A 16046-nucleotide genomic window follows, 5' to 3' on the forward strand; every position below is an offset into this window, starting at 1 on the left:
TTCCGTCCATCAAGCTATGAAATACGCGACGGCAACGGAGCAGGAGAAATGAGAGGGCAGTCGACGAGGGAAAGGGCCAAAAAGGAAAAAGAAGGAAAGGAAAAGAAAGCATGTACCCCGTACGCAATGCTACCCAAGCCTGGAGCTAGGACACAAATCCGAGGTGCGCTGAGAAGCGGGGATAGAAAAGGTGGCCAGTCTATGGACAATAGGACAATGGAGGGGACGGACTATGGTGGTGAAGAGTCGGGCGGGGGGAACTCCCAGACTCTCTCATCTTTCTGCGGGTTGTCGTCCTTCGGGTCAATAACGCGGCATTAATATAGGAGTACAGATGACCTTTCAAGGTTTTTCTTTGCGGGTTGTGACGAGTTGTTCTCGACAACCAACCAATTTTACCAAGTGACTGGTAAAGGCCTATCTATCCCAGGCTCCTTGTCCCTTGATACACTTCCAATTACCCGAACCCGAATGCCTACGGAAACCTGGCCATTAGTTAACTAGCGACTGCATCTTTCTCGCATCTTGCTTCTCTTCTTGCTGCCTCCGCTCTTACTAATAAAGCTCTGGTTAGCGCAGAGAGCCCAGGCGTCCAAGTAAACCTTGATCTGCTGCTCAGCTGCGGGCTAACTAGTGTGTCGCCCTGCCCACCGACGAGGTCATGATGCGCACCAGCTTGCGATCATAGCGTGTCCCAGACAGGCCTGTTGGTGCGCTGACTCCAGCTAACAAAGTGTCTGTGTGTCCATCATGCTCCCTCTAAAAGCATTCTAGGAATTGCCATGATACTTGTGCAAAGCAACGCTCCGGAGTCGGGGCGGCTGCGTGTTTGTATGCTACAGCTCAATGTACTGAGTAGCTTTCTCCTCTGCGATAAGTAATGATCCCTTGAGCCTGACCCCAGCTTGTTTGCATCCGGCGTCAGGTATTGCTGAGCAAACATTTATCCATGCCTCGCTGCACGATAACTTGGCGGCATTATCCATCGCGCGGCTGGCTGCAGAGCCGGAGGGCAAATCTCTGGGCTTGGCCATCGCGCATTGACGGTGCGCTTCATGAGCAAGCAATCAAGGCTCTTGGAGACCTCCTACTGTATCCTTATCCAAGCCTACAAATCGGCGTCCAGTTTCTGCTTTTTCTTCTTCTCCACGCAATCTAAAGCTGTAAGATCCCGCGCTCGATGCTGCTCATCCACATCGCCCGAGGTTGCCGCCACGCAGCGCAACAGCCGCCCGTCTCTCATCCCGGCTTACGAGCCCGCCCACCACCATCGCTATGACACGTCGCATCGTTTTACATCTCGTAGTCTGTGTTCAAAAGAGGTCCCTCGTACCGCGTCATTTTCTGGTCCTCTAAATACAGCTCTGATGGAAACCTCTGCACTTGTGGCACAGCATGTCGTGGCCTGCTGCGATGAGCGATTTGCAACGGTCGCCAACAAGCTAGTAGTCTGGCCGGCTCCCGGAAAGCCTTCTCGTTCTTTGGCAGATGAGATGATTTGAGTTGAGACCGTTGCAGTCACCACCGCTCTCACCGCGAGTGTGGATGCCATTGAACGGGGCCCTGGCCTTAGCCTCTCTGGGCGCCGACCATGGGTTGGATAATAAATGCAACAGCATCTTCGGCGCCTCCGTTATCTTAGCACGCGATGGCATGGGTTCCAGGCCGGGAACCTGCCTGTGTGCTGTTTGTGGTTGCAGGAAACACTATTCTCGGCGGTGAGTGCGTTCGCTCTTCTTCCGAAATGAGGTGCTCTCTTGTTCTCACATCACCAGTCAGCCATCTATACAGGATGATCTTATCAATTCAGTTTCTCGCTCTCTCCTCAGGATAGTGCTATTTCTGGCGATGGGACCCGTCAGAGGGCTGTCACAGAAACGAGACCCCAACCAACCGGCACCCCACGTAAGCGGTGCGCCTCATGGGGTATGACGGCGTGCGCCGCGGCGCTGCAGATCAGTGACTCGGGGTCTAGATACACGGCCTAACCAGAGACGGCCGAGCGGGCTGGCATTACCGCGTGTGAACCAATCCACGGCGGGTTGAAGAGGTAGAGATGCGATTGCCCAAGTACACGAATGAGAATGAGCCAAAAGCTTCCAGCTGGCACTAATGTGGGCCACTGGCCGTCTTGGCTACCATGTTGGCCGACAGCTTCAACACCATTGATTTGATACTAAACAAGACGAGCCTCAGCTTTGATCTCTCTTGGGCAAAAAGAAACCTGATTTTGATGATAAATTTATGACGTATCTCGTATGAGAGAAATGCAATATGTGGCGCTCCTGCTTGGACGCCGGCAAGGCTGACCACGCCCTTGTGGCCCCGTCAGCACTTACCTCGAGTTGATACGGCCCGGGTAAGAATCGATCAGAGACAAGAGAAAGCCGGAACTTCTGTTGATGACAGGCTTACCGGCATTAGTCTCGGCCCAATCAGGTGTTAGCCGTTCAAAGCGGTCTCGTTTCTCGCGGCGCCAGGCTGAGCAACAACCCTGAGCAGGGCAAACGCCCATCAAAAGCTGTCTCGGCACTTTCAGATGAACTGTCTCTAGCCGTGCGTGAGCCCTTGTACAGTGCTCAAATCTCTCAGCTCGAGGCATACTCGATCGTGGCTGATGGGCCTGCACGCATTCTCATTCAATCGACTGGTAGCTACCGCTTGCAGCCTTACTTTGCAGCTATACCATGCCTAACTACCATCTGTGAGTGATGGAACAACAATGTAACGCTTATGCTTTCGTGTAGGCGCTCGCATCGCCGAACCGGCCGATTGATGCCATAGTCACAAGACTTCTCGCTGTCTTATAACAAAGACAAAATTAGCTTGTATGGTGCATTCCCCATGCAGCATGATCGTGGACGGGCCTGGGGGGAGACTAAAAAAAGCTGTCGACTCATGTCTGAGTGTGCTGGATCAGGCTACTATCAGCATCAAGGTACCCTTGATGCTCTCTTTCGGTTTTTTCCCGCCATAGCTCTCTGTTGATGGGACATTTTTCTTCGTCCAGACCTGGACCCCCGGCCTGTGCGAGAGACATGTCCCAAACCGGAAGAGCTTGTTTGAATGTGGCTTGCATATGCCGAGGTTCAGAGGCCATTCTCGAAGCCTCGAACGTTCTCGTTACGGCCAAATGACGCGGTAAAATTTAACTCTGCGTCCCGGATGCAACTGCGAAAGCGCCCTGGTTCCGCCTTGGAGGAAAGCGGCCCGCAGGCAGTTGGCGACGGGTTTGGCCCGTGGTTGTGCACTCGGCCCTTTCATGTCGATCCTCGCTTCGACATCAGACGATGGCGGCGGCGCCAGCGCCAGGAACGTCAAGTCCCCCGATGCCGGTAGTTTGAATCCCGTCTCAACACCGGAACCGCGCATGAACCAAAGGGTCGACCGAAGCTTGGGGATCTGTAGACGGTATAAGTAGCGAACGTTGCCTCTCTCCACTGAGAAGCGCAAGTGTCGTCGGCCATTCCGAGAAGCGCAAAGCACCCTGGACTGTTGTGCATATGCAGCAGGGTGTCAGGTTGCTGCCTGTTCCAGGAGATGGTTCAGCGGGATGCACTTCCCGTTTAGGCAACTGAAGAGTTTTATCGTGGCATTTTATTCTTCTTCCTCATGGTTTACAACCCTTGGATTTTTCTTGGTCCTTGCACCGAGAGCGGTCGCCGTCGATCAAACTGATGACTCCGCGGCCCGGCGCCGATACATGGCACCGGTGTGGGCCTTGCGGAAACATACAGCAACCCTTGTTTTGTTTCGCTTACACGCAATGCTTTTTCCAAGACAGCCCGCTACAGACAGGAGCAGAGTCTGCTGCTCCCGGGGGCCTAACTATTCCATTTACTGGATAGCAGGAGCCAGATTCGGTTCGCACCATGTCCTGCCCTGAGACTTTTGACTCTCGGCGCGAGAGCCGACCAGCCACAACTGAATTGCGGCGAACGCCGCTAAGAACGACCATATGCTCTTGTTCCATGCCACCTTAAGGTCGACAGGTTGCATTCGTTGTGTCCTGCCGCTCCATGACCAGCAAGACATTACGTAGCGTAGCCCTATTACAACTCAGAACAAGATAAACCGGCGGTCAAAGGATGGACATGCCCACTTGGGACAAGGTAACTCATGCCGGGGGAAGGGGGGGGGGAGCGGGCGTCGCCACGTATCCGTCCCCCTCATCACCAAGTCACAAGGGAATGAACGAAGCCGTAGCAAGCATTTTCAGAGACCGAGCGCCCAAAAAAAGGTGTGGACGAGGATCTTTGGCATGACATTTGGGTATCCAACCCCGTTCGTCTCGGAAGTAAAAGGGCACTTACAGGTCACAAAAAGAGGGGGTCGAAAAAAGGTCATGGACAAGGTTCTCACGCTGTGCAGGCCAACAGGCCCCCGCCCTTTGGACCTGCATTGCACGAAGGAGATGGGCCCGCGGGCGCTCGCGATCAACAACAAATGCGCTCGCTGTCGTCAAATTACGAAGTCCGTCCATGTGTGGGTGGGTGGGAAGTCATCACAAAGATGCAGCAGGCATCTTGCTGGCGTGTGCTTTGACTGCCGGGCCGACTAATGCAGACCGTTGCCCCCCCTATCCTCTCTGCCCCCCGGTCCATGCTATCCTTTGTCGTGGGTCAGTACTCGGAGCCAACAGAGAAGAAGCATTTGTTGTTGCTAGTTACGAGGACGTTGAACCTGGCACTGAGACCGGCTCGTGTCTGTACGAAACTGTGTGGCAGAGAGGGCGCTCCTCGGCGGCCGCGGGGATGTCGCAACGGGACGGAGGAAATTCAAGGGAGGGGCCGCGCTGTTTTTTCCCGGGGAATGTTGATAATATTTTCTTCTCATGTATGGGGGGCTTGCTGTTGTTTCTTCTACAGGATTCGGGGGGAAACCGCCTTGCCCGATTACACGATTCTACTGACCCGAACCAGCTTGGAGGAAGAGGCAAGGAACTCGAGAGGAGACGGGGAAGACCAAGGCCGCTGGCTCATTCGCGACCAACACATCCGCAAAGCGGCACCCTCCGACACCTCCATGCGGCTCTGCTCCAATCTACAGCATCCTCGTACTCAACCCCCTCCATTTTTCACGTTAGCCGCGCATAGACAAGGAAAGGCGAATATCAAGACGGGGTCCACCTCTGCCTCTATCGTAACCGGAAACGGATCTCGGATGGAGTTGGAAAACGAATCAGAGTCTTGCTCGATGTGCGGCTGGGGGCGGGAGGGGAAGCAGAGAGGGGGAAAAGCGACGAGGAAGCGATTCATGAACCTTGTCCACGTATAGTCAGCCGGCCAATAACAGCCCACAGACTTTATACGGTGGTTGCGCGGAAATACGAAAAACAGCTGTTGAGGCATGGCGGCGGCGGTGATGTCATGTTGGGTAAGGCGCAATGGCAACTACGAGTGATGCATATCGCAAAAACGCTACGATGGAACCGATTTTTCGGCGGCTATTCAAAGTCGTATGAAATGCAGTATAACAGTACAGAATAATGATGCTCGCCTATAGGTAATATAAACGCTACATGGTTACAGGAATTTCTATTAGTCATAGAATATAGTAGAACGGAAAAGTGTAATAATGCTAGTCTATAATCGCTCTAGAATACAATAATACAATAATTCAACAACGCAAGTGCTCCTGTTTTCGAATGTCGCAGACTGTTCTTCAACAGCACCGTGTCATGATACCGGCCGATGGGTGACTGATTGCATGGCTGGACATTAACGGTATGCGATATCATTCAAGGTACCAGCGCTCGAGAAACCGTCTTCGAGAAACCGACTAGGGCGACGTAAGTTTTGAAAAAAAGAAAGAAAAAAAAAGAAAAAAAAGTAAGAACATCCCAAGTAGCAGTATGATACCCATGAGAATCAGGCCCTTGAAGGTATGCAGCGGACAACCGGAGACGTTTGTACTTGTCGGCCGCTGAGGCTCGATCCTTTGGGTCCTTGCCGCTCAGTGTTTGACCCCGATTGCCCCGGGTCGCCGCACACAACTCCCAGCACCCCTCTTAGTATTCGTAAAATCTCAAGCGACATCATGTTTTCGCAAGGGGTTTGGCTCCCTCTTGGCACCAGGGCGACTTGAACATACTCGGCTGCAGGTGACTGTGATCCAACGGCACGATGCGAAGACTCGCCGGGATATAATGGTACCATGATGTATGTTGATGCGGGGACTGTAACTATAGAGTGCCACAATAACAGGGCATGTTGGCGGCATACAATCAAAGAAAATGAGAGACGGAGCAACTGTGAAGAGCCGATTCGACCATTGACATGGTGTGGACTGTCTTCATCTTCATCATTCATTATTTCTATCCAAGACCCGAAAAGTCTAAATATTATATACTGCACGTCATTCATTCAGGCATCTTAATACCGGCAAATGTAAGACGGGAGAACAAGACTGTTTGCTAGATCCGAGACTGTTCATGACAAGGCCAACGCCAGCAGCAGCAGTAGCGGCAGTAGCAAAAAAAAAAATGGGCAAACGCAGAAACGGGGGTATTTCATGCCTCATCGCTCTCCTCCTTTCCCAGCCGTGTGTCACATATATACAGAATAAAAGACGTGTTCCCATGTCATGTCGATATGCTTTGCTCCGAAACTACCTTCGTCCCGTCTTCAGCCTCGGTATTCCGGTTTCCGCGCCATATTCACCGGCGGCGGGGGCGCGTCCTCGTCGTCGACGGGATACGGCGGCGCGTGGTGTCCGTTGCTCGTCAGGTTGCTCGGCGTCACCCTGTGGCCTGGCAGGGGCGTCTTGGGCGGCAGTGGCGGCGGCTCGATGCGGGTAGATGGGGGCGCCGACTGCGGCGCCGGGGGCAGGGGCCGCGCGTACTCGTCGGGGCTCATGATGGCAATCTTGTCCGCGCCCGAGGCGTGCCGATACTGTGATGGGGTAGGCGCGACGCCGAGCAGCCGATCTGGGTCGTCATTGCTATTGCTGTTGCTGTGATTGCTATTATGGTTGTTGCTCGGCGTGCCGTTGCCGTTCCTGTTGCTGCCGCGTGACGGAGGCGGCGGCGGCGAGGCCGGTCCGGGCCCGGAGGGGTAGGGCGGCGCGGCGCCTCCGGGGCGCGAGTAGTCGTAGGAGCTCCGCGGGGAAACCGTGCTCCATCCTGTCGGGTTGTTGCCAATGGTGAGGCTGTCCGGGCGTCCCGAGTCAAACGACGTGCGCGAAAGGGCGCTCCGCGGGGACGGCGGGAACGCGCTGGGCATGTCCCCGGGAAGCTCGACGGCAAAGGGGGCGTCGTCGTTGTCAAAGTTGGTCGAGGGCTGCTGCTTGATGACCTCGGGGATCGTGTTGGCTTGGCGCTCGAGGCGCTGCCGCGCGCGGTGCACCTTGGCGAGGCGCGAGGAGATGCCGAGGATCATGCGCTGCTCCTCATCGCGGGCCATGTACCGACGGGTGCCGGTGCTGATGTCGCCGAGCCGGTGCCACTCGTTCATGCCGAACTCGCCGACGCCAATCTCGACGTTCATGCGAAAGTAGTTTTCGGGGTTGACGTTACGGCGAGCGAGGTGCTCGCGGAGCATGAACTCGTGGATCTTCTCGCACCCTTCAATCTTGGATATGAGGCGGCGTCGCGCCTCGGCGAACTCACCCAGGAAGCCCTCGTACCAAACCTGCTGGTTGCCGTCGCTCCCGCGTGGGCGCTTGCCCGTGCCGACGCTGACAAAGACGCCCACCTCGCGCCCCGGCCACTCGTTGACAACGGCCTCGTCGAGGGCCTCGGGGGCCGGGTTGAAGGTGCCGACGCCGTCGTCGTGGAAGCTCGACTGGCCAATCGAGATGGGCTTGAAGGCGAGACCAATGGCGCACGTGGCACGACCAGCTTGCCAAATCTTGCAGTCAAAGTCGGGCGGGGGTTCGCGGCGCGAGTCGTAGGATCGGAGGATGACGGGTGCGGCGTGGCGCGGGGAGTCTTTATACATTGCTGTTACGGCACTGTGCGTATAGGTAAGCTCATGCAATGTGATATTTTGGTTGTCGAGCTGCGCGTTCCGCAGGGGGGAGGGGGTGGGTCAAGACTCACGTTTTTGTGCGATTCTCGCGCGAATCGTATAGACGGGCATCGCCGTTGCCCATCCGTGAGCTGAAAAAGGGCCGCGAAGCCGCTTGCGCCGTGGGACTGCGGGCGCTGAAGCTGACGGTGCTCGCATTGCTGAGGTGGCGCTGGGGAACGGAGGAGCTGGATGCGGTAGAGAGGCGGGAGGAGTGGAGGGGGTTGACGGGGGTTTCGTCGCCGTCGCCGTCGTTTCCTTCGTGCTCGTTGATGGTGTGCTCGCGAACGGCTTGGCGGATGGCCTCCTCGAGCTTGCTGGCTTTGAAGAGGGTGGACCGGTAGGGTATGCCGGCAATGGTCTTGTCGGTCTGGAAGACCATGCGGGTCATGCGGACGTAGAGCTCCTTGCACGTCTCGAGGTCGAGGCGTAGGCGACCGAGCATGATGGCGATGAGGCCGCCAGTTCCCGTGCCGACAATGAGGTCAAAGTGGTCGCACGGCTTGGGGATTTCGCTGCGGCGCGGGGCACGGCCGTTGGCCTCGACAAAGGTGCGATGCATGAGCTCCTGGACGATGATGAGCATGGAATAGCCGCGGACACCGCCGCCATCTGTAACTTGTCAGCGAACGTTCTTTTTGCCAGACCTGTGCTGGTCTTTCTCTCTCTCTTTTCGCTTCGGCCGGCGTACCGAGTGACAAAATCCGCAGAGGCGGACCCTTGGTTGTGTCCTTGCGTCGGACGCCGTAAGCGTCCATGGCCGTTGGACGTGGCGCACGCGCGTTTGGCGTATATGTAAGCTCGGTGCGTATGCGACAGGTTTCGGTATGGCAAGGACGGCTGGAGAGAGCTTCTGAAGAGCAAAGCAAACAATATATGAGAAGAAAAAAATCGGTGTAGCTAGCTGGCAAGCGTGCGGCCGGTGAGTGCACGCGTATGCCGAGGCGAGAAAATCTACAGTGGGTTTCGCGAAAATGAATAAAGGTCGGGCGGGTGAGGGGCGCAGGCGGGGGGGTGTCTGAAACGACAGTTTTTTTTGTTTCTCGCGGCGGCTAGATCAGCCAAGTCTGACGTGGTAAAACGAGTGGTTGTTGATGAGCGACTCGGAGAGAGACAGATAGACGAAGGGAGAGAGGTAACTGGGTGATTCAGTGTATTTTTTTTTAAGGTTTGGGTTGGGGTAGCTCGGATGGCGGGTTGGACAGGCGGGCAGACGGGAGGAAGAAGAAAGAAGTGAGGGGCTTAGGTAAGTCAAAGATGAAGTGTTGTCGATTTTCTTTTTGAGTGAGTGATGCGCAGAAGCCTCGTGGCAGTGAAGATTCGGAGCCCCGTTTGCGAGAGATTGCGAGAGAGGTGACGCAGCAGGGGCGTCAGCCACTCTGGCCAAAGTACTTGGCAAGTTGCCCGCCTAGGTAGGCGGAGTACAGCTGTAAGTACCCTGTAGCTACTGAAGGTAGGTTGACAGCACAGCCAGTTGTACCAGTATGACGCTTGTATGGCGATTCCCAGGGAGCCAAGCAAGTAGGAAAGAATTTGGACCCAGTGAAGGGTAAGGTACTTGAGCTGCCCACGGCCAAGTGGGCAAAGGACAAGGTACCTACCTATTTACTAAGTCATTAACCTAAGCCCAAGTATCCGCTACTCAGAACAAGCCCCGGGCCGGTCCAGCATATGTACTTGTATCAGTAAAGTCCAACGCCCCCGCAAGACCCGGCCCAGGGCGCTATCCGCCTCGGAGCTAATTTTCTTTCAATGTTTTGGGTGCCTACCTACCAATGTATTGTTCGTTTCTGCTCAATAAGTAAGAGGTAGGTACTTACGGATTACCTAGAGAAGATATCTACTTAGGTACCAAACTACGTAATCTGGAATCCGTACTACTTACATATGTAACCTACTTCGGTACTTACCAACCTACGTAATCTGGAATCCGTACCACTCATGTACCTGCCCCAACGTTTACAGGGCATCGGATAAGGGCCGGGGGGCCGGGATCATGGCAAAAGGTCCTTACCTATTAACTTTTGTCTAGGATTTTCTAGAAAAGTTCCTTGCTTGTTTGCCGACAGCCAATCTTCATCCGGCTCGGTACTTGGAGTAAGTAGATTTGCACCTTTCTTCTTCTTCTTTTTTTTTTAATTGAGCAGAAAATTTCTTCTTCTTTTTCCTTTCCTTTCCATGACAACCCGCCCCCCTTCTCCCCCCTCAACTCTCTTGGCGCTGGCTTGTGGCAATCCAGGACAATGTATCCCAGCCCAATCACCGCTCCAAACACGCCGTTTGCTTTGTTCGGGTAACATGCGCTCAGCCACCACCGCCACTCCAATATACCCTTTTTTTTCTCTCTCTCAACTTGCAGGGTGGTGTCTCATTTGGTGGCGTTTTTTTTTATTTTATGTTGTTTCTCACCTCTCTGACATGTGAATCCCGTTGTTCCTTGAAGAATGGGAAAAGAAAAAGACGAGAAAAAAAAAGAAAAAAAAAAGAGCCCGGAAAGAAGAAACCGATTTTTGGCCACTCAACCTCTTTCCCTGCTTTTATTATTTCTCTCGGTCAAAGGGGAAAGAAAATCGCCTCTTGAAAAGCTCACAAGGTATCGCCACGACAAAATCCTTTTGCCAAGTTCGAGTCACCAGGGCGCCCTTCCTCCCTCCCATGTCACGTCGCAATACAAGGCTGTGCAGGTCCCGTTCAGCCAGTCCCCGTGACGTAGGTAGGTAGGGAAGCCAAGTAATTTGCTGCCGTTTTTGCCATCAATATCTGGCCCACGCATATGTATACGGGCAAGGATGCCTACCAGTAATGTCGCTCTACTCCGTACAATTCTTGTAGTTTCGATTATCACCACTGTTTATTCTTCTTCAAACAATCCACAAACATAGTCTACCTTCTTTCCAATAAGAGAGTCAAAGTCCCCCCCCCCATGGCACTTCTCCCCTGCCCTCTGCAAGGCCATCTGTGTCTATGCCATATACCATGTTTCTGCTGGGCAGCTTCCGTCACATCCGCAGCCCAACAAAGTACACACACACACACACCGACCCCGACCCCGGCGGCGGCGTCGTCGGTCCCGGCGGCAGCGCAGGCCCCCCCGGTGTGAGTCCTTGTTTGGCGGCGACGGATGCTCTTATTGCATGTCATGACCGGGGGGAAAGGGGGGGGGGGGGGGGGGGCACGAAAGTAGGGAGGAGGGTGGGTTGATGATGAATTGGGGGCCTTGGGCTGCAATACTGATAATGCGACCACCTTGGCCTTGTTGCCAAGATGCAAGATGAAAAAAAGTGTTCTTGTGAGCCGGATATGTAAACGTTTGAGCGTCATCGCTCGGTCCGTAGCCCCCCTCTCCCCCGCGGCTACTTACTGATAGTATTCCGTACAGATACGGAAGCAAAAAGCACATACCCCGACCGAGTCCAAGGGTTGTCCTGCCCTGCCCTTGACCTTGTCGCTCTACCGTTCACCCCGTCCACGGAGTAGAGCATCTCGTATCAGCATCCTGCAGCCTGCCCGCCAGCACTGCGCCTTGTTCATTTTACGAGGTTGCTTTTCTCTCTCTCTCTCTCTCTCTCACACACACACACACACACACACACACACACACACACACCATCTTTTGGGGGGTGTGCGTGTGTCAGCCTTCCCTGACCAGTTCATCCCCCCCTCCCCCCCTCCATACATACATATGTGGGTTTCGGACATATCCGCTGTCCTTCCCGGTCCGGCTGAGCTGATTTGTTCACTCATCGTCTGTCTCAGTCAGGTTTGGGGGTCGAGATCAAGATTGCGGCGGACAACTCTCAGCCGCCGGCATTTGTATACCCCATCTTCCCGCACATCCTTTACACGTTTGGCTTTTTAAGCACCTCGAATGAGAGCCTTTGTTCAGCCATGTCGTTGTCAAAATCAGAAAATAGAGTTTACGTAGCCTGGTGTCTCTTGCTACTGCTGCAGGAATACGTCAGCCTTTCCTAAAATAGAACTATACTAAATCAGGGTAGATCAAGTTGCGCTTTGTATTTTCATACCCTCTTTATTTATTTATTTATTTATTTGATTTGTTCGCTGTTTGCCGCACAAGTGCTAAGCTTGATGGAGTTTGCGGAAGCTAGCGAGCTTTGTTAGTGGCAAAATTGACATGGTCGCATACCAGACGACGAAACCGAGCACATCCCTGGCGGCCTCTTTTTGTTGGCCACCGAGGTCGCAACCGCCGTTGCTTGCTCAGCATCCATCACCAGCTGAATGCGCGGTTGTCAAGCCGCCACCGGCGGCGATGCGTTGGCTCTGTTGAAATTCGACAGACTCCAGAGGAACAAGTAGTGGCAATGGATGAGTCGAGGCCTGCTCCGTCAGCACGGATCATCGGCGTACGGCATGTCTCGCCCCAAATCCGTCTCTCAGTGTCGTGGCGGTGAACATTGCGACTGGGCGACGCGGCAACGAATTGGCACAATGCAAGGCGATGCAGGCTGGCAACAAGTTTTGCACATGCCGAAAGGAAAAAAAGGGTTGCTTAGCCCTAAGTAGAGAGGTCATCCAAGTCTGGCAACCACTTCGCCGGCCGTTACTGCCGTGAAGGTTCTTTACAAGACTAGTCGTCCATGAATTGACTGGTCCAGCTGTAATTATAATATGCCCCTGCTTCATGGAGCATGAATCAACAACCCGTCCGTTTTGCCTTGGTAGCCTGTCCATGTCGCCGCGGCATTCAACATACGTGTGGCATGACTCAATTTCTGAGATTGGCAAAACAAGTGCGGACTTTGCGTCGACGAATGGAATTATTCCCGATAGATCAAAAAGAAACCTAATCGGCCCGAAGGCGATTTCTTTGTTTGTACGGATTAGAGGTTGAGTGGATGGGAAATAATCAAGTGCTTGCTATCATGCATGCCGCCAAACCTGGAAAATGGTCGTGCTATGAGCCTGACAGAGACGAAATGGTGCCCGTGCATCGTGCATAGGACGGTGATATGCAACAGTGACATGTTTGTCGTGAGTTGTCGTGGCCGTACTCTCGGCGTCACAGATTGAGCAGCCCGGGTACGTGTGGCGTTGAATCCCTGCAGGAGGATTATGTATACTAGAGCCTATCAGTTAACGCAACTATGCTGCCCGTTTCAAGTAGACGACGAGGAAGACAAGTTGTGGTTGCCATTTGAAACATGATCCTCATTGCCGGCAGCAGCCAGGCAGCCGTTGCCGAGTCTAATAATGAAAAGAGGTTGAAAACAAGAAGGAGGCCCAGCAGCAACGACTATTCAGCCGCCGAGAATATCGTCAGGGTTGTAACTTGTGGACATGTTTTTGACGGCGCCACCTTGTATGATTTGAGGAGCTTCTCTCTGCCACTCAAAGAGCCAGGCCGGTAACATTGAGACACACAGACCAACGACTTGGTACTTTAACGGCATGGGTGGTGCTGATAGTTGCCAGGTAGCTTTTGCCACGAGCTGCCTAAATTATGCTACAGTTTTGTCATGGATGATGCCTTTCTTTGTAATTCTTTTGTAACTGAGGAACGATTGGCTGAGGGGAGGGAGCAAATGACCAATTGCGTGCCGCTATGCCAACCAATATCGGCTTTGGGCAGTGCCATGATGTTGATAGGCTCTCCGGTGAGTTTCGCTTGCGCGAGGCCAACCCCGTCGTGTTCCCCTGGCCTGATATGCAGCGCTGCCTTGTCATGAGCTGCAGCCATCCAGCAGGCCCGGACTCTATTTTATAAAAGTGAAAAAAAAACAAGCCGGTCCTGCAGGTACGTGCTCGACTACTTGAGTGGGTGTGGGTGTGGGTGTGGGCATTGACATCTCGTCTCTCACACGATGCGATTCGCAAGAGACGTGTCCTGGCCGCCACAGGGGGAGCGTTTATAAATACGCACAGGTGCTGGCTTGAAGCGGGGAGCGGAACAAAGGTTTGCCACCTGAGGCCCTGGGGATAGTGATTCGTCGAGCAAAACTGATCAGGGGAACGGCGCACTGGTGGTCTCATGGTGGCGAGTCATTAGACGCAACGGGTTTGTGGTTGGCGTTGAGGAATCTATTGTTGTTGTTGTTGTCGTTGTTCTAGTGGTGGCGGTGGGCTGAGAGGAGCTGGTCAGGGCGTGAAGAGATGACAGCGGCAAATGGGAGGAGGCAATTGATTTTTTTTTTAAAAAAAGGAAAGAAAGAAAGAAAGAAAGAAAAGGGGGCGGAGAGATGGGAAAATCAAGAAGCAAGTGACGAGTAACATGGAATGCTGCGGGTTGACGAGTGGCAATGAACAAAGCGAGGTTTTGGTTTTGGGGTTTTTTATTTCTTTTTTTTTTTCGATTTGTGAAGCATCGTTCCGAGATGGGTACAAGGCCGAGGAGCTTCTGGTTGGCTCAACCGGTTCAGATAGATGGACGACAAGGCTACTCGGAGGCCGAAAAGTCGGGGAGTGGTGTCAGGCTGAGGACCAGCCCAGCGCCACAGGCGGCCACTAGAAGCAAATTCTTAAGAGATTGGACTAGGAGTATACTGGTAGAATGAGGCCGCGTGCCAACGGTAATCTACCTCTAGAAGGGGGGGGGGGGGTTGACGAGGCTGACAAGGCTTCAAATGACGGCACCAGTACTTGGAGGAGGTGGTGGAGGGTACGGATAGAAGGCTGACTAGGTAGCTAGCAACGACCCCGCCGAGGTCACGTCGACTAGACTATCAGTAGCGATGGAGCAAGAGTGAGACGGCAGATTTTATATGAATGATGAAAGAAAAAGAAGAAAGAACACCGAAAAAAGAAACCCCCCGAGAGAGAGAGAGAGAAGGAGAGCGACGAAAAGGGCCACCGGACATAAGGAGAAACGACTAACAAGGAACGAAGGGGGGGGGGGGGGGGGGGAAATCTATTTTGGTACTTACAAAGCCGATGCAGAGAAAACGGGTCACATCTCGTGTCGTGTGTCGGGTCGGGATATCTTTTCCCAAAAAAATTGTTCTCAAAGGGGCGGGGAAAAGGAAGATGGGCAGTGCTAAAGATGAGACGGCGGCTGCCTCAGTAGGTGGCAGGCGGTTAGATGATGGAAAATGAAGGGGAAAAGAAGATGAAAAATGTATAAATTGAAAATACATGAATAAATTGAGTCATCAGAGAAACTACTACCACTGTTGCTGCTACTACTACTACAACTACCACTGATGGTGATGATAGTGTGAGTGATTTTTGTATATAAAAAAGGGTCATTATCGAAAAGGATTTTTTTTTTAAAAAAAGAGAGGCTCCGTAGCTGCAGGATTGGGGTGCCGATGCCGCGTGCCCTTTCCCCACCCGTCTTAAGACTCAGATACAGAGTAGCATTGGAGAGGCCAGGGGGGGGGGGGGGGATTTGTGCGGTGTGGTGTGGTGGGCTGGGCTGGGCTGGGCTGGGCTGGCTGTATTGGGCGGTTGTAGGCGGAAGATGCCGTTGGAGTTGTACTGAAGTGTTTGTGCGTGAGAGAGAGGGGTGAATGGAACAAAGAAGAGCAAGGGAAAAAAACAAAAGGGACCAAAGAAGACCAAAGAGACAAAGCGTACGGAGTACCAGCCAGCCAGCCAAGTTACTTAGCGCGACCAACTCAGCTGGCATGGCATGGGACGGGGCAGGGCACGGTTGGGGGAGAGCATGATCCAGCTAATCCGTACGGGAGGACCTCCGTAAGTACGGAGTACAGATCAAGTACGGAGTAACACTTTTGTGAGCGGCAGCCTTGGCCCGAACGTTGGTCACTGCAGATTCTTGGTAGTTCTGATGAGTTGCCAAGTACCGGCCCAAGTAGATTGGTTGTGGTAACTGATCTGTACCTGCCCAAGTAAGTAGTTTGTGGTAAAATTGGTAGGATTTCAGACGTGCAGGGGTATTTTTGGCATGTTCAGCCTGGTCGAGCCATTGTCTGTCGTCATAAGCAGGGGGGGGGGGGGGGCTTTGAGTTGCGCAGGGCAGGTTCTCTTGGGCATCTGGAAATCCGCCATGTCGGCACACTAATCCGTAGCTAGTTAAACAAGAACGAAATAATCGACCAGGGCGGCTAGGCTGTA

The 16046-nt window shown here is 53.5% G+C and overlaps 1 protein-coding gene across 1 annotated transcript; it reads right to left on the reverse strand.

Annotated features, from left to right (window-relative positions):
* Positions 1-6626: 6626 nt before the first annotated feature.
* On the reverse strand, positions 6627-8767 carry V2A60_001231 (acyl transferase/acyl hydrolase/lysophospholipase; the record flags this gene model as incomplete). Its single annotated transcript, XM_083252593.1, has 3 exons — positions 6627-7953; positions 8042-8621; positions 8701-8767. 3 exons carry the CDS (start codon positions 8765-8767, stop codon positions 6627-6629), a joined length of 1974 nt encoding a protein of 657 aa, XP_083108719.1.
* Positions 8768-16046: the final 7279 nt, after the last annotated feature.

Source organism: Cordyceps javanica, chromosome 1 (assembly GCF_051103115.1).
Source record: "Cordyceps javanica chromosome 1, complete sequence".
Lineage (NCBI taxonomy): Eukaryota > Fungi > Ascomycota > Sordariomycetes > Hypocreales > Cordycipitaceae > Cordyceps > Cordyceps javanica.